This window comes from Plectropomus leopardus, chromosome 7 (genome assembly GCF_026936395.1).
Source record: "Plectropomus leopardus strain MGB_pleo_1.0 chromosome 7, ASM2693639v1, whole genome shotgun sequence".
In the NCBI taxonomy this organism is placed as follows: Eukaryota; Metazoa; Chordata; class Actinopteri; order Perciformes; family Serranidae; genus Plectropomus; species Plectropomus leopardus.
The window spans coordinates 28,998,782-29,017,105 of record NC_142182.1 but is presented as its reverse complement, the minus strand read 5'-3'; the positions used below and the strand labels follow the sequence as shown (position 1 = coordinate 29,017,105).

General features: G+C 40.2%; 1 protein-coding gene across 4 annotated transcripts in view; it reads right to left on the bottom strand.

Moving 5' to 3' along the window:
* Positions 1–18,324, bottom strand: part of LOC121949861 (cyclin-dependent kinase 17-like) — a 40,620-nt gene that overhangs the window by 15,691 nt on the left and 6,605 nt on the right. For 2 of the 4 annotated variants that reach the window (XM_088080401.1, XM_042495669.2), the window contains exons 2-5: positions 10,270–10,418; positions 5,107–5,124; positions 3,246–3,410; positions 2,241–2,374 (exon numbers count right to left, since the gene is read on the bottom strand). In XM_088080401.1, the coding sequence (XP_087936527.1) occupies positions 2,241–2,374; positions 3,246–3,410; positions 5,107–5,124; positions 10,270–10,396 (444 nt within the window). In that variant the 5' untranslated portion in view covers positions 10,397–10,418. The remainder of the gene's footprint in view (positions 1–2,240; positions 2,375–3,245; positions 3,411–5,106; positions 5,125–10,269; positions 10,419–18,324) is intronic. The other 2 variants (XM_088080402.1, XM_042495670.2) reach the window with 1 other exon arrangement.

The following is an 18,324-nucleotide window of genomic DNA, read 5'->3' as shown; positions in this document are numbered from 1 at the left end:
GTTTGTAATATTGTATATTTCTTACATTAAAGTAGCTTAAGTTCTTTTCAGATGTTTTACAGCTACCCATGGAAACCTGCTACTACTGCAGTATTTGGAGTAGCACAAGATAGACATCTCACTTGATTTAATTTTACAGTGTGTGTTTGTGTGTGTGTGTGTGTGTGTGTGTGTGTGTTTACACAAAGCAAAGCATAAGAATAGAGATTATTGAAGGCTCAAAACGACAATGCTAAAAACAGACAACTGAAATAAGAAACCATCCAAATCATAAAATAGGGCACATTTATTTCACAAACAAATCTGTTCTACTGTAAGTTTGAGAATATTCAGCTTTATTTATTTAATATACAACTTATTTATTTATTCAACAGAATTGCGGAAGGCAAGAAGTCACGTCCTTGTATACTTTCACTATGAAACTGGACAGTCAACTGTACACCCTGAAATCCCATTAGAAGACTTTAGGATGGATTGAAAGAATCAGTCTTAGCTTTTGAAGAGAGGAGGAGATAAGCACACAGTTTCAGATATTGTTCAAAGTTCTAAAATACAATCCAAAAGTCATGTAAGAACTTTTTTATTATGTAGATCACTCAACAAATCAAAGAGGCATCAAAAACAGATTTAATTTTGTTCATCTGATTCTGATTAATCACTACTGAAACCTACAAAATAATCTGATGTAAACTGAAGTAAGAAATTATAGAAAATATTGCTAAGTCGATTTTATCTGTTTCCTATATAACAAAGCAGTGTGCTTTCTCCTCTTACTTCACGCTGCCTTTCTTGTGTCCCTATGAGCCGGCAGGATTAAAGCTTTCACTCTTGATCTAGTTCTACATTTGTGTGCACGTCTGTCCTTCCATATGCTCTACTGAATAAAACACTGTAACAACTTTATCTCTGCAGTAACTTGCTTTTATTGCAAAGGCTTGTTGTTAGTTTGCAAATACTTAAACATTATTAATTTGGGATAATAACACTGTGCTGTATTAAATACATACAAAATCACACACCCTGGATTCAAAAGATATTTGTGGTCAAATAAAATTCCTCTTAGACAACAACAAAAATACTAATCATAGTGACAAGTCTTTCCATAATGTGTTGACATTATGAAACCACCAGAGGAACGTCAAAATCTGTCTTTCGTTTATTGACTCTGTGTGTGTGTGTGTGTGTGTGTGTGTGTGTGTGTGTGTGTGTGTGTGTGTGTGTGTGTGTGTCTACATGAGTAAAGAGAGAAGGTGAGGGTGGGTGATGTTGGTAGCGGCTGTGAAACCTTTAAAGAACAGATTTCACACGTATGTTCAGCAGTACAGTTTGTGAAGTCACTGTGTGCATATGTATGTGTTTGTGTGTGTGTCCCCTGCAGAGATTTTGTGGGAAGCTGAGGACTTCAGCGTGTTCATGACACACAACGAGAACACGCCTACGGTGAGTAACAGCATGGTGCCATATCCACCATTCAAAGCGATACTCTGCTGACTTTCAACCAGCATAACAATGTGGGTAGTTTGTGTAAATGAATTGTGGTTAACTTCCCTCCATCTAACCAGTCTCTCCTCCCACAGTGTCGTTAACTCTCGCGCTGTTACTTGAATGACGGGCAATATATCCGCATTTTTATATGCCCATGCCTCCACTGCAGACACAAAGAGTATAGACGTGCTTAAAGAGACAGACCTGCCCCTCTCAGACCCGCCCCTTTTTGGCTTATAGTGCTGATCGACTATAAGCCAAAAATATGTTACTGCACTGCCTGTTTCTCGCCCAGATGTTTCCAGAAACATATTTTAGTTCCCTGTTTAAGTTTAATAGCAAAAATTTGTGAACAGGAAGTGAGCGCCATACTTGATTTGGCACAGTGAAAACAGAGGCCGAACAGTAAAACTAAGCAGCAGCCAAAAAAATATAAACCAAAATTCTGTTACTGAGTTGCCTATTTCTCGCCTGAATTGTTTTAAGAAACAAATTCATTTGCAATTCATTTTTTGTCTGTCGCAACACGATGCATTCTGGTTGTTTAAGGATTTTTACTTCTTGAGCAAAAGTGAATGCCACAGCATTTTTTTCTGTTTTCTCTGGTCATGTTGCACCAGTTTCTAAAGTATTTTTCTTTCTGCTGTGAGACAGCTTAGTTTTATGAAAATACCATCTTTCCAGCAGTGAAATACTTCTTTTAAAGAGAATGCAAGGAAAACAAAGGTCTGAAAACTCAAAGAAAGAATCCCCACCTCTGCAGAGATGCGTCTGTTCCCTCTGTTCCTCAGACATACACCCGTTGGCGACTGCACCTCATCAGAGGAAGTTCCCGACGCCTGGTCGCTCTCCCCATCCGACCCCATCTTCAGGTTCTCATGGACAATATCTGGAGTGGAGAAAGAAAGAAAAATGGGATAAGAGGTTGGAGTTGGAGCAGGTCTGTGGAAACAGGGCAGGGCTTGATGCTGGCTGATGACTTCAACAGGAAAGAAAAACACAACTGTTGGATTTCTTACGAGCCTCTCTGTTCTTATCAAGCTCCTGGCTGTGTCGAGCAGGAGACAAGAAGTGTATTACCTTTAATAAGTTAGACTGATAGATTTAATTTATTTCATTGCCGAGGGGCCTTACTGCACAGGACAAATCCATACATCACATTTTCCCATGCCTAAACAAATCCATACATATAGAGCACATTTCCTCCAGGCTTTATGCTGATATTAGGGAGCGTTGAGAATTTAAATATTGTATCTAGGCTGGGAATCCAAGATGCTGGTTTGCATCTTTTCAAACTCATTATTTTCTGTCTCATTTGTTTTTTTTTAACAAATGGCTTACTGTGTAACTGAATGTAACACGGGAAATACTGTGCTGACATTGATGTGTTTGCACTAATATGCCTCGAGCAGTGGTTTGTTGAGCACATAATATATGTGTGTGTTTGTGTGTGCGCTCAGCTGACGGAAGAAATGTGATGTAAAAGGATTTTACATTTAGTTTTTAAGGATATCCTTCATGAGGACTTCTAATCTAATATCTGGAATACAATCAGCCGCTGCTGCAGGTTCTAGACAGATTTAACCTGGTGACACAAGAGAAATCTCCTGTACTGAACTTCTGTTTAAAGTCACAGAAAAAAAAATTTGCAAAATTTATTTTGGCCTGTGTGACTGTGTGTGTGTGTGTGTGTGTGTGTGTGTGTGTGTGTGTGTGTGTGTGTGTGTGTGTGTGTGTGTGTGTGTGTGTGTGTATCTCACCGAGGCGACTGCCATTGCGAGGCATGACCATGAGAGAGCCCAGGCCTCCTCCAATGACACTCTGAGGCCGTCGCAGTGGAGGCTTTTTAAAGGAGCCTGTGTACTGGTGGAGGAAGGAGTGGACACTGTGGGCCGTCGGAGGACGACCATTCCTCACGATAGGCTCTGTAGAAGAAGATACACAACATGTATTTTTTAAACGATGACAAAAATCTGACAAAAAGTTAGTGAGAAAGCTTATGAGCCTGCCAATGAATTAATGCAACTGGTAACAGAAACCCTAAATCCTAAAAAAACAAAAACAAGGGCTGCCAGCTTAAAGTCAAGGATTCAAAGTATCAGCTGGAAACCCCTCAGTCGACTGAGCCTTCTGCTTAGAAATGGTGAAGTTACAGCTATTGTTTTATTTCTATAGTCTACAAAAAAAGGTGCACTTCTGATTTCTGATGCATTTCTGATCCACTGTTAGTGTAGTTAGCACACATTAGCTTGGAGGGCTAGCTTGGCTTGTTTACTTTTTCGGGGCGGCAGTAGCTCAGTCTGTGGGGACTTGTCTTGGGATCCTGATTTCAAGCTAGCTAATGGCTTAAAAGCTTCCTGATTTAACTAACTACACATTACTGGTTACATAGCATAAAACCATACTGAATACAATAATCACTGTTACATAAGAGGTTTTAACTAGTAATCTACTGATGCATAGTTTGGCATGCTATCAGTTCACTGCAGTGACATAGTGAGATAGTCAAATGCATGCTGAACAAATACAACTCAAGATAAAGCATGTTTGAACAAGGATACTGAATTTAGAGAAAGTTGAGAAAAAAAGGTAGAGTGAGAAACGGAAGAAAACAGCATGTCTTAGAACAAAGAGCTGTGCCAACATCAATGAAAAAAGAAAACCAGAAATAGAGATGATTAAAGAAAAGGACTGATGACTGAAACTGATGAGTTATTATAAGTTATTAAGCCTGTACCATATATTAACAGTTTATAGCGTACTGAAATGTATTTACTTTTTACATTGTCATATTTTAAATCGTCATACAAAAAAATGCAACCCCTGCAAACAGTACTTGTCCAAGTTATTAAAAACACTTTAATGAAACAGTGGCATTTGGCACAGTCTAACTTATATGTGCTATGATTTTCCCATAATATCACATTCCTGTAGCCTCCCACTGAAACACAGGCCTAATGTGTAAACAGAGCTAGGGTGATTACAATGTGGGCTGTTCTCTCATCCAGTTTGACCCTTATACTGTAAATAGCCAACATTATAAGTGAGAAGTTAGACGGTCAAGGATGAAAACAGAATATCTTGTAGTCTCAGCAGTGTATTTTGGTTGGAAAAAAGGCTCTAAAACTGCCTGACAGAGGAGCATTTGTCCAAAAGCAAGAATGGAGCTGACAGAGGTGAAAGATTTATTATGTATAGAGCAGTACCAACTAAAACACCAACTGTGAAAGTGAGGAGAAAATTGAGCCTCAGAGAAGCTGTTTAGCAGTCAGACATGGCTCAGACAGAGGGATACTTAGAGTTCACACACTTTTTCTAAAATCAAATTCAAGCACATTTGCAGCATTTTCAAGTTTTTTTCAGCACCTTACAGCTGTGATAAATTACATATTTATATGCAGTACATCTACCCAATGGCCACTTTAGTATGTGCACCAGTACAGTTTAGTACAATCTGACTTACTTTGTTTTATTTTTCAAATCTCGATAGTCAGAGAGGGATTATGAAAGTAATGCAATGCATGCATGTTCAAGCACTTTTTTCAAAATCCAAGCACTTTCAAAAACCCTAAAAAACACCACATTAAAATGCATGCAAGTGTTTTCAAGGATTTCCAGTACCTGTACGAACCCTGGATACTGTAGGACGACACATACAAAAAGGGCAGGGAAGATTAGGATGAGACAAAAGGCAACAGTTATAGAGAAACAGAAAAGAAAGATAGTAATGAAACAAAAACATTAGTTTGTCTGTAAAAACAGGATCAGAGAATTTTTATGTACTTGATCAAAATAAGGAGCACCTGAGTGTCTAAATTTACCGAAAACGGAAAATAAGAAAATACAGAAGGCGGTATCCAGCAAAATCCAGCAAAGTATATGTATGATATGATGAACCCTCCACCCAAACACAAAAACAGAGGTGGAGAGAGTAGAGTAAGTGTGCAGAGGTTTATCATATCATGTTTGAAGCAGCAGTGGGAACACGTCAAAGGTAACCATGGTACCTATCCCTTTAATATCTCTGGTTTAATTAGATCTTGTGAGCAATGTTTCAATTCAACAGGCAGAACTGACTGATGGCAATATTGAATTTCTGATGCTATTCTTTGCATCGCTATTATGAAATAATTAATTTAGTAAGTTGTCTAATCAAATGATAATTTCTCCATTAGTTTTCCAAAAAGCACTATGTTACAATATATAATTACTGATATTTTATTCATACCTGATCTACTACCCTTATAACAAATCGGTGAATCTGACAAAATTAATCATGCAGACTGAGGACAGGTGTATGCTCGAGCTGGGCAATTTATCAAAATTAATTTTTATTTAAGATTTTGGCTCCCAACGATTATGAAAACAAGGTAATGAAGATAAAATTATTATTTTTTTACATATTCTTTTTTACATATTTTTTTTTATATTCTTCATTCAGTTTCTCAATGATATTCACATATTTTCTTGGGGTAAAAATCCAGCACATTTTACACATTTTATTTGTTAAAAAGTGAATAACAAAAAATTTTGCAACTTCTTTAGACCATCATATAAAAACATACTGTAATTAATTCACATGCATGTTGCTCATGCTTACCAATTTACTTTATTTATCTTTGTTTTTTTTTTACTTTTTCTGGTAAATTACATTTAAAGTTCAATAAAATCCACTATTAAAAAGACAATGTTTCCAAAGTCAATGACTCATGTATATATAGTATATACTATACTTATATACTTACTCATAGTTATTCAATAATGGTAATTTTTAGTTGCAGGTTTTGTAGGTTGGTTTTAGATCCCACATTTCTTTGCATTTTTTATTAACAGACAAATTTAACCCCATACACGTACCTTTAAAGTGTTGTGAGGTCTGAAGGTCATAACAAAAGTAATAAGGTTTTAATGTTTTCCATTAAGAGGTAAAATTACAAAGCCAACACTAATATTTAGTTTCAGTCACTATGGTCTTGCTGGCCTCAATGGGTATTTGTTTTGGGCTGTATAACAGATGACTGAATGTGCTCTCCTTCACTAGAGACATCACAGCAAGCCTTCCCACACCCGATTAGATAAATGCACCCCTGCCTGGGCTGTCATCAACCATTGGCTCTGATTCTCAAGCTGGAAAAACAGGCCGACTGTTCTGTCAAATGTATCTTAAACTTGAATAAAACCGGGGCAGGAAATCAGAGATGTAGTTGCAGAGTCATGCTTCAAATTATTTCTAAATACTTAACAAGATTTGAGGGAAAGCTATACACGTCACTATCTAAACCACCCCCTGTGGCTCTCTGATTTGTCTGGCTTCTTGTTTTCGCGGTCAACTTATTCTCAGTGCAATTTTTAGGCTTCAATCTTATTGATAAAATTGAGCTAAAAAGGTTCAGGCTGCCACTGACGCTGATTAAGAGTAAAGTGGGCGAGCAGGTCATGTTAAGCTTAAAAAACAGATTTCGCTACCTAACAGTTCTTTAAAGATGGCCGTTGAAACTCTGAAACATCCAGTGTGTCCTATATTATAAGCCATGTCATCCAAGGTTTCTCACACATTCATTTATTTTTGGTGACCCATCACAATGAAAACACACATAACACGTCGTCAAAGCACACTCATGCCGCTAATGTTCCCATCCTGCCGGCTCTCTGGTTATACAGACACAGTTTCCACACTCTTTCTACCTCCTGTGACAGCTTTAGGGTGAGACAACTCTATCCCCAAACTCTGTCCCCCCGAAAAGTTTGTATCAACAGATAGACTTTGCGGCTGAGGACCATAGGCAGGATGGGTGTGACAATTTGACCATGGGATGTTTAAGAAGCAGCTGTTAGTAGTTAGCGGCTAACTTAAACAAAAGTCCAGCAATTGCGAAAACAATGACATCCCAGAGCTCCTGTCCTCTGAGCAGACGACCAGATCAGTCACCAGATGACTGAGACGGTAAATTATTATTTCCTTGTTATACCATTGTTATTGTTATGAAAGCACTGCCAACTCGTATGTTATGTGCAACACTAGAGTCTGACGCTGTTGTGTTACACATCCGTCGCACCTCTTTTGATTGTAGGATTCCAGAATACCGTCTAATACTCGTACATTGGAGCGGCATGAGACCACCGTCATTTGATTCTGTGTAAAAATGTAAAAGAGACATAAAAAAGGGAATTTGTAGTAGCTCTATTGCCCGATCTCCGTGTGAAAAGGGCTGTATACAGAATGGCGAGGCAGCACGACAGCGCAATATTCCCGCCCTGAACAGGCAGTATAAAAAGAACTACTATCATCAATTTGCTATTTCATGTTGTATTTTTGTTGCAAACATCAACATTCCTTTTTCACCAATGAGGCTTTTCACAGATTTCCCATAAAAACCAAAATATACAGCCTCGGCATGTAATATCCAGGCCCTTATACCACCTCTCCCTTATCTCTGTGCAGCTGCTGCAGCCGCTGGCCTGAGTTATCAGTGTTACATAATCAGATCAGGACCAGAACGCTTTCCCCAATCACAGAGTTCAGATCACATCTCATCTGGCTACTCCGATCTGTCTCCTCTCTCCCCTACTTACTGTTACAGAGGCTGCTGAAATCCCCTCTCACACAAACACAACATGATTCTGTGCCCCCACTCACCAAGCACAGAACACTCTGGCCAAACCTGGTGTTAATCACTGTACAAAAAGCTCTTTACAAAGCCCAGTTAGTTCTCAGAGGGAGGTGGGGAGAGGGGGGCGGACTTGGACGATCTGATTGATTGAAGAAGGGGAAAAAACTTCTCATTTGGACAAAAGACGAGAGGAAAACTGAGGACAGGCCTGAAAGAAGTCTGGGGGGTGGAGGGGAGGGGGGCTCTGGGTGGTCAAAAGAGAGGAAGAGGAGCAAATAAAAAAAAAAAGAGGGAAAAGTGCATCAAGATGCCTGACTGGTTTCACCACGTCATCCAAGTTGCCGTGGCAATGTCATGGAAACTCTCAAATGTTTCCAGATCCTGAGTGCCATGGCAACGATGTGGTAGCACACCAAGTCACGCTCCCTCCGTCGCTCCCTGCAGATTTTGTGAATATCGGCAGAGATAAGCCGCTGTGCCACTCTGCTTTTATTTTGACGCCTTGAAGGCCGCAACCTTCAGTGGGATCCAGATGAATGTGATGTAACCGACTAAAGTATCTGAGAGCGGAACAGAGTGTCTACGGGAACATAAATAAAGAGTCGTGACGGACAATATAGATTTGTGAAGTTGTTTCTGTTAGTCCTTTTAAAGAAGTAGTTCACTGCTGGAAACATGGTCTCTGAATAAAATCAGGCTGTGTATGCACTAGAAAGACGCAAATACTTTTGAAATTGGTGCTACATGACCAGAGAAAACAGAAAAGGGACACGTATGCACAAGAAGTATAAAACCTACAACTACCAGAATGCGCTGCGTCGTACCTGACCAACAAACGCTCGCACTGGTGGGTGCCATAATGTGTACTCATCCGTTTGAGACAATGGGGACTGGCACCAGCAAGCTAAAACTCTCTGAAAACATTTGAGGTGAGAAACCAGCAACGCAACAGAATCTTGGTTTCCATTTGATCATTTGAGCCTAGTTTTTACATTTGATGTCAGTTTTTTTGGCCTCTCTAAAGGGAAGTTTACCACATTTCATTCGCATATACTACCCATATTTCTTTGATACAAAGCTGGTTGAAAATTGGCAAAGGGTCCCTCTAGGTGACTAAAAGAGGATTCCCAAGGTTTGGACACAGGTGACAGCTGAAGGACAAAATAAACCACGACTCACAAGGTGCAAACATCAAGCTTAAAATTCTGTTGGAGTATCATTAATGGCGAGCTGAAGCTTCCCTTTGTAGAAATCTGATGACATATTCAGCAGTTTAACTCTTGTCCTCTTTCAGATTCTAAGTGTTAGATAAAATTTGGATTTGGCTTTGGATAGGAGTGCTACATAAATATAGTCCATTAAATTCAGCAACTAAATCCCATTTTAGACACGCAGTTCATTACGTAAACCTGCTGGAAAGTTGACACGTCAGTGTGGTGTTTAAATAAATCCCTAAAATCATGGAGGCAATCTTGGTTGCTAATGTTGGTTAGACTGCAGTGTCCATTATACACTTAGAAATGGAGATAAGAAGTTATTCAACTGCAGTTAAAGTTTTAAAATTCATAACTGACGTAGTCTGTCAAAACACTTCTCGGCTTTCATATCATTACTTTTCCAAATCTGTGTAACAGGGGCAAAACATGACCTGAGCAATGCATATGTATCCCCAAATTAGCACCCTGTCATTTTTTGTTTAAATAAAAAACATTTACATAACAAAGACCTATTTTTAGTAGTGGATGATATGTATATAATCCTTCATCGCTGTATATGTCATGTTATGTCGATTAGCAACCACTGAAATTTGAACCGATACCTGTACCTGGAATTTGGTACAAGAAACCAATGTTACCTTTTTTTCTGTACTTTAAAGGGAGACTTTTTACAAATACTTCCATTTTAAAAAAATGGGTTCAAGTCCTAATTATGGTAAAAATAAACTAAAGCCAACCATTTTGTTTTCATTTCTTTAAGGGGTATTCTGACTGATAATACTATGATACCGTGAAACCGATGGTTATTGTACCATGAAAATATAATACCGTTGCAGCCCTAGGCGTAATGCAGGGTCTTTGTTGCAACCCTATCGTGCAATATCGGTATAAAAAGGACTTCTCTTGCTTGGAAACTCAAGACATATCAACTTTTATAAATTACTTCTAAAACTCACCGCTGTCCTTCAGACCGTTCTCCTCGATGGTCATCTGCTCTGCCAGCTCAGACAGCGACTCGTCGATGGTGTGACTGCCTCGTAACGTCTGAGAAAGACGCCTCTTGAATCGCTTCATTTTCTCCATGGAGCTCTCAGGAAGGGGAGGCCTGAAGACGATAAATACAACAGCACATATGTAAGTTGTGGTTGTAAGACGACGATAAGAAAAGATACAGCTTGTTTTAGTTTCAGAAGAACATTTCCACTATCTGTAAGCTGCAGTGTTGATGCGGGCCTTGACATTTCACTGATATAATCTGAAATGTAACCTGCCTTTAATTAAGAAGAATACACCTCATGCGCCTGCAGCCATGTTTCACAATCCCACACCAAGAGTCAAACTGAAATCAAAGGAGCTGTTAGTTCACCAGGTATCTTACTGGGCGAACAATGGCACGGACAAATCAGCACTCTGACGTTAATTATGACTCAGCTCATTCAGGCATATTACTTTACATTCCTCCCCCTGGGAAAACATGACAAGTTGGTGAGAGATTCTTACGGGTGAGTTTAGAGTACGGTCTCTGGCACACCGGACTGTAAAAGCAAATCCTAAACCAGGGGGATTTGCTGCTGAATGGAGCAGGACGAGCCCGGGCCACATCGAGTCCACATCACACATTCCAGCCGCATTTACTGTGTACATGAGAGTGAATGATTGTGAGAGCTAGAGACAGTATGTGTGTGAGAGACAATCTGTGTGACGTGAGAGAAAAAGAGCTGAAATCAAGACATCAGGATATTTGGAAATGTTTGTCAGGAGCAGATTACAAGCAGCCTCTCCCTGTGACCTCAATGCAGAGATCATGACTCTGCTACGACTGCAGATCTGGACATGTGTCTGTCTGTGACGATGATGAGTAAAGTCAGACATGAAAACACATGAGTAGTGCAGCCCCTCAGGGCTCGCTGCCTGTCACCTATTCCCCACTGACAGCCTTGTGTCTCCCAAATATCACTCATAACCTGATTTGTGCCCAGAGATGCAACAACTTACTCACACAGCCAGAGCCAAATAATGAGAACATGGCAGCGGAGCGGTATGCGGCTGAAACTAAAGCTGCCGTTTAAATGTTGATAATTTAAATCATCAGTTCAAGGACAGGCTCTTTCTTAAAACAATACTAACAATGCTACACATACACTGTAAATGTTTTATTCCTTGTCGTGTCCGTACTAGATGCAAAGATGTGAAGTGAGAGACAGAATCCACAGTCCTAAATCTGTGTAAAAATGCATTCAAAGTTCAGTAAAGTAAATATGTGACAAATCCAGTGGGGATTTCCAAAGTAATGGTATTTATATAAAATAAAAATCCCTTTGTGCTTCCCTGGACAGCATTTTTGACAGCAAAATGTTTGGAAAATACCAGATTTCTGTAACTAGGACTGTGGAAGCCTCATATTATCTTCAGCTAAATGTAAGGAATGTATTTTTGCACAAAACAAAGACTGTTTCCCATCATTTCCATTGGAACTACAGCGGGTAGGGATCTCTTCTGCAGTAAATATGGGCAGTATCCCACTGGCTAGCTCATTGCCACTGCTTTACCCCTGTGCTCACACAGCTATGACTGCTGATATCAGGAGAGTGTCACTGCAGAAGCACAGCGACCACCCCCTGGTTTCCCCTTGGTTAACACCATTAGCTCTGTCAGCGTTGTTGAACTTGTTAAGTGCTCTTTATGTAGTTAGCACCATTAGCTGCTAGCTGTCGGCTCAGAGTTATGTCTCCAAATTGCTTACTTTGTCCAAACTAGTAGCTCACAATCTAAAAAGATTCAATTTACAAAAATATGAAACAGAGTAAAGCAGCAAATCCTCACATCTGAGAAGCTGGAAATAAAAAATGTTTGGCCTCTGTGCTTAATAACTGAATACAATGATTAAAAGATTGTTGGTGATTATTGCAGTGGAGATTACACACAACTGCCCAAACTGGAAAATCAGATTTAATTTGGGAAAAAAAGAGTTAAAAAATGGTTAAAGAATTACAACAGATTCGGAAAAAAACATGACAACAGTCCCAGTCAATCAGTGAATAAAACTGGTTTTCAAACATGGCAAGTTGATTTAAAACTTAAATTTCATGTAAACAGCCTACAAAAATCAGTTTGTGAAGATACAGATTCAGCAGCTGTATGGCCTATTTCTCACCTGAGATACTGCAAGTTTGGAGTCGCAGCAGCTGGCTTAAAAAGTTTGTACACATGTACGCAGAGTTTTAAGAGGCAGTGAGCCTGCCCCCGTTCCCCTCCACACAGTGGACAGCAGCACCCGTCTGTCTGACCTGGGCTTAAGGCCAAAGCAAACTGGGACAGTGCAAAGACGAAATATTAAACTGCAGATCATGAGCACTTAAACTGCACAGGGAAACTTCATATATTCACAGCTTCAGATAGCAGTGAGGTAACTGAAAAGTCTTCATACCAAAAAGTAGTCACAAACAGGGCTATCCTGTTGGTCGAGTAGTTAAGTACCATGTAGACGTGATGTTCTTGGTTTGATTCTGGCCAGCGATCTTTATCACGACATGAAAGATTCATTTTCATTCATTTTGGCGAAAAAGGCAATGCCGTGGAGGGTCACAGATTGACTGTTACTAGCAACTACAGCCCTTTTGTTGTGTGTGTATATATATATATATATATATATATATATATATATATATATATATGATATTAATATATATGATAATCTTGTCTTGCCCACATTTATATACACTACACTTCTGTGCTCTTTGTCAAGCAACAATCAGTGTAATTATTTCGGGACCAAGATGAGGCAGGACGTAAACTCGACTGTCATAACAGCTTCACATCAGTCTGCTTCATGACACATCAGCTCCAGCACGGGCAAGCAGCCTGTCGTCTCCTGAACAGCTCGCTGCATTACCCTTACGACATCATGGGCACTACATAGAAAAAGTACACTCATTACACTGATGGAAAACTATTTATTCACCACTGCTGAAGGCTTTCCTGAAGGCTGTTTCGAAGGAGACAACTTCAGAGTTCAGAGTTAAGACTTGGCAGCAACGGTTTTCCAACATTTTTTCCCCACTGCAACTCACTAAAACACAGTCATATACAATTACTACACACAAAATTAATCTTCAACAATTTTGATAACTGAGTCATTGTTTCCGTCAGGCAAGAATGCCAAATATTTTGGGTTTTTGTTATTGTTGGTCAGACAAAGCAAGTTGTTTGAAAAAAAAATCACCTTGGGTTCTAGGAACTTGAAATGGATATTTGCAGTATTTGATAATTAACAAATTAACACAATTATTATTTGCAGGGCTGCAACTAACATTTATTTTTATTACTGGTTAATCTGTCCATTATTTTCTAGAATATTTAACAAAACTAGTAATTATTATATGTCAAAAATGGTGAAAAATGTCAATCAGCTACCCCAAGATGCATCCTCAAATGTCTTGTTTCCTTTATCGCCTCATTTTGCTGACTCGGTATTCCCTATAAAAAGTATGATTACAAAATAGGGGGACAAAGTTTTCTCGTCTTTAAGCTGACAATGGAGGTAGTAACAGCGTTGAAGAGCATCAATGCAAAAGGGACAAGGGTAAGAAAGGTGGAATAATTTGAAGATGCGTTAAAAGGTAAATAAAGTAAAAAGAACAGCAGCCTGTGATGTCTGCATATCGGCAAAACAATAAGGTCCAGGAGCTCCTAACAATCCAAGCAAAGGACGAGATCAGCCGCTGTGTAACAGACAGTAAATGATTGTTATTCCCATGTTATGCCATCGTTATTGTTTAGAAAACCCTGCTGGCACATATGCTATACATCACGTACGAGGCCAAGGCTGTTGTGTGTAAATGTCATACTCCTTACAGCTCTTTTGCTTCTGCGATGCTGGCAGAAAATCACACACTTGAGCGGCATCATGCTGCCGTTGTTTGGTTCTATGTAAAAATGCAAAGGCAGCACAAAGAAGGGACTTTGTAACAGCCCGACAACACAATCTGTGTAAAAAGGGCTTATCTTAGATGAGTAAAGAAACCAGAAAATATTCTCATTAAGAAGCTGAAATATTGACTGCTGTTCTTGAAAATAACTCAAACTGATTAATCGTTTATCAAATTAGTCTGTGATTGAATAAACAGATGATGAATAATCAACTTATTGATTTATCAATTAATCTTTGCAGCTCTAATAGGTTGTAGCCCTGATATTATTCTGGAAAAACAAAATCACCGTGATGTGTTTACAATCATTGGGATAAACTCAAATCAGGATTATCTGGCACCAAAGTTGGGATAAACTGACAGGCCATTCAATGTTGCTTTTCACAGTAAATCTCTCTTCAGTTTCCATGGTAATATTCAGAGGCCCCTCTTAATTTATGAATGTATATGACGGGGATATGAGGGGGCGCATTAACATCTCGTAAATAACCAGGATATGACCTAATATCCAGCAGAGTCTGTGGATACAAATCACTTTCTGAGTGCTCAGTGGAAAGTTAATGGCAGCAATAGAGAGGAGGAGGAGGAGGGGAGGAGGAGGAGGAGGAGGAGGAGGGGGGGGTTGGTCTACTGTGCACCCATATCCGCTGGCCCACGTTCCTGCTCTGGGATCGAGTGCGGAGCTTTGGACATGATCCCTGTTCCAAGCCTTATCCCTGCTCCCCTAAGTAGGCCGGTCTGAGGTCTGAGCTCCAGATCTGCTGGGAGGTGGCCAGAGTGGAGGAGGAGAACAGGGGGTGTAGTAGAGGGGTCCGAGCGCTGCGCTGATTCTGGATTTGTTGCCACAGCAACCCCACTGCTTTTTCCATGTCGAAAATGCAGAGCACGGCAGGAGACTGCATGCATGCTGATTTTCCATTGCACCCTATAGCAACCCCCACCCCACCCCCCTCTCTACTCCTCCAGCTCGCCGTCTGACTACGTCTGCATTTTCATCCCCTAAACCAGCCATCAATACCCACCATAACATCGCCTCAAAGACAATCTGACATCTCTTGCTGTATGCTAAATTGCATTTTCCACCTCTGTCTTCCTGGCAGTACAGTCTGCAGCAAGCAGTGAGGCGGAGATGCAACGAAACAGCGGCGGCGAGGGGGGCGGGGGGTTATGGATGCTGCAGTGGTGACAATAAACATATGCTTCATATGGATTCTGTCCTTTTCCTGCTGCAGCCGCCAGCGAGCAGGGACTGTGCTGATGATGAGCACTTAAAGGGTAGGAGTTCCCGCTGTGAGAAACCACCACCCCCCACGGTATCCCTATAATGCCAGACTAGAGCTCCACAAGCCACCATCACTGCAGAGGTCTGTGCAATTGTCCCACTTGTGCTAGATAGACCAATCACGCCACAGCCACCAACACTGCCACAGGGTGCCTGCTGACCGGGCCACCCACAGAATAAGGAAAAGCAAGGTCGCAACCCCCTGTGACCCCTACAGGGTTCAGTTAACCACCTAACATCACTGCTTTCAGGAAAGCAGGGGTCCTAGAAAATGCCTGCCTCTCCTCCCCTGGCTGCCTCGCACACAGGAGACGACAGAGAACAAGCGTGACTGTTGGCATGATTCACGGGTGAGCTCAGCGTTGCTTTTCTAAAGAGCAGCCTTTTCTCATCCTGGCCAAGACAATGAGGACATGAGTGAAGGAGCTGGCTCCATTATGGGGTCTTATATAAAGGCTGCATTGTGCACAGTAAAAAGTAGGCTGTTTCAGAAGACGCAGGAGGTCGTGGTGTGCTGCGTGGTGCGGAGCTGAGCTGAGCATTAAAACCAGGCAGGCATGCTTCCCCCACACACTGCAGCAGGTGAGGTTTCACTTCAACAGTGTTTGAACTCATCCAAAAGCCAAGCACACCACAAAGTCTCATCAAATTTTCATCTTTCCGTTTGCTCTTTTCCATTCTCACACTGACACACTCTCTCTTCTCAACCTGCTTTCACACTTGTCACATGTGTCACCTGTGTCTGCAGGGCTGAGCGGCGCTGACAGACAGGTCAGTGCTGATGTGTGTGTGTGTGTGTGTGTGTGGGAAATACAACAGACGCCTCGGCCAGAGCCTGTGGACGAAGGAGGCCAGAGAGGTGACGCACAGCCGCAGATCTTACTGGCAATAAGATTCAACACTAGCTGATTAAGACTGCTGCTATGGTTACAACAGCTTGAGTGACAGGCGTGCTCCTCTCTAAGCTTCCCCTGTGGCCCGATACTGCCTGCAGTCAGACAGCACGTGAACAAGTTCAATATTGCAGGTTTGTTGCTGCAGTTTAATAGTTTATTGAGCTATAATATAGTTTTGCAGACTCCAAGAACAGATTTTACTGATTAGCAGCCAACAAATTCTGAATCTGTGTTGTGAAGGCCATGTATGTAGAAATAACAGTCACTTTTACTATTATTATCAATATTCTAGATTAGGGACGTTCAGAACGACTAATGAACAAACTCCCTGGCGTTTAAATGGAAGTTTAACTTGGAAAAAAATACAAAAATTGAGCACAATTTATAGGGTGAAAAATGTCTTAATCATGCAGTTTTTACGGCATCAATTATAGGGCCTAAAAAGCGGAGGGGGGACTCAGAAAGCCTTGAGTGAAAATTATTGTTTTGATTTACCTTTTTATTGCTAAGTAATCTGTGCAAACTAAATTGAAATTGGCTAAATGAATCGATTGAAGGCCTGAACTTTGAATAAAAAATAGTGGAAGCTGTCTGAGGCCCCTCTCACCCCTTAAACGTGCAAATGGTTTAGTCCGCCCCTGCAATGGGTACTGTCTCTAAATGCAGCTAGGGTCGAGTGACACTTGTTCAGCTGCTGGAGCAAAAACATGCACCTCCATGTCTTTCCACCCAAAAAGGAGAAATCAGGGTCCCAAAAATGAAAAGAAATACAACAGAAAAGAAAAGGAAAGAAAGCAAAATGACTTATGCATGGGGCCCAGAATTTGGCGCTACACCCTGACTGGAGCAGTCTTGGAATTGCATAAATTGGGTAAGACTGGAAAGCTGAGACTCTTTTTGATTCAACAAGCCCAAATTTATTCATGTGTGATGATCTCAGTCACCATAGTTGCCATTTCAATGTCGTGAGACCATTTCTTAAAATCAGACATCACTACATAAAATGACCTATTGTGACCTCTAGGATAGTCACAGCTTTGTGTAACTTTGCAGCTAGAAACTAGAGGGAGGGTTTAATGCGGCTAAAATGTGTGTCACCGTGTGCTATGATACTGCACATAATTATACAAAACATGACAACAACTTACACTGTTAAAATTTAATAAAAAAACATTTATCAGAAACAATATTATTAAGGAAAATAAATCTTTAGGAAGTGTGCCTTGTTAACAGCATTTTCATCAGGTAACGCAATCACTTGGCAAAGAGCCTATCATACGTTAAAAAAGGATAAATATCTGTCATTAGAATATATTTGAATATGTAATTGAAATGTGCTCAATAATAAAACAATAATTTAAATATGTTTAACCAACTAATATAAAATTTAACCAACTTTTAATCGACTAGTCTGCTGATCCCGCACATCCTTTTTCCATATTAGGTCAGCTCACATATTTACACAACGTGGGCTCTACTTTGAATACACAATTTCACCAAGTAACACCTAAGTATACCCAAGTAAAACTAATTTAGATTAATTTCCCTTTATAAATACATCATGCATGACTAAACCATGACTTTTAATTTAAACACTCCATTCATATGAAAAATGATACATCTAAAGTACCACTTACACTTCACATGATAGCATAGTTTATGAATGGGATTAAAGGCCCACATGAATTGTGACAGATAAGCCTTGTGGACCCAGCTGAGATCAACAGATAGGGCCTGATTTCATCTGGCAGGCGGCAGACTTGTGTCACTCCAATATAATACATTTTTTCCCCCTTTTTTTTGAGAGACAGACAAAGTTCTGTGGCCTTAAATAAAAAACACTTTATTCTGGACTGTGAAAGTTTTACAGGTATAATATGTAAGGTTTTAGTTTCTCCTCACATT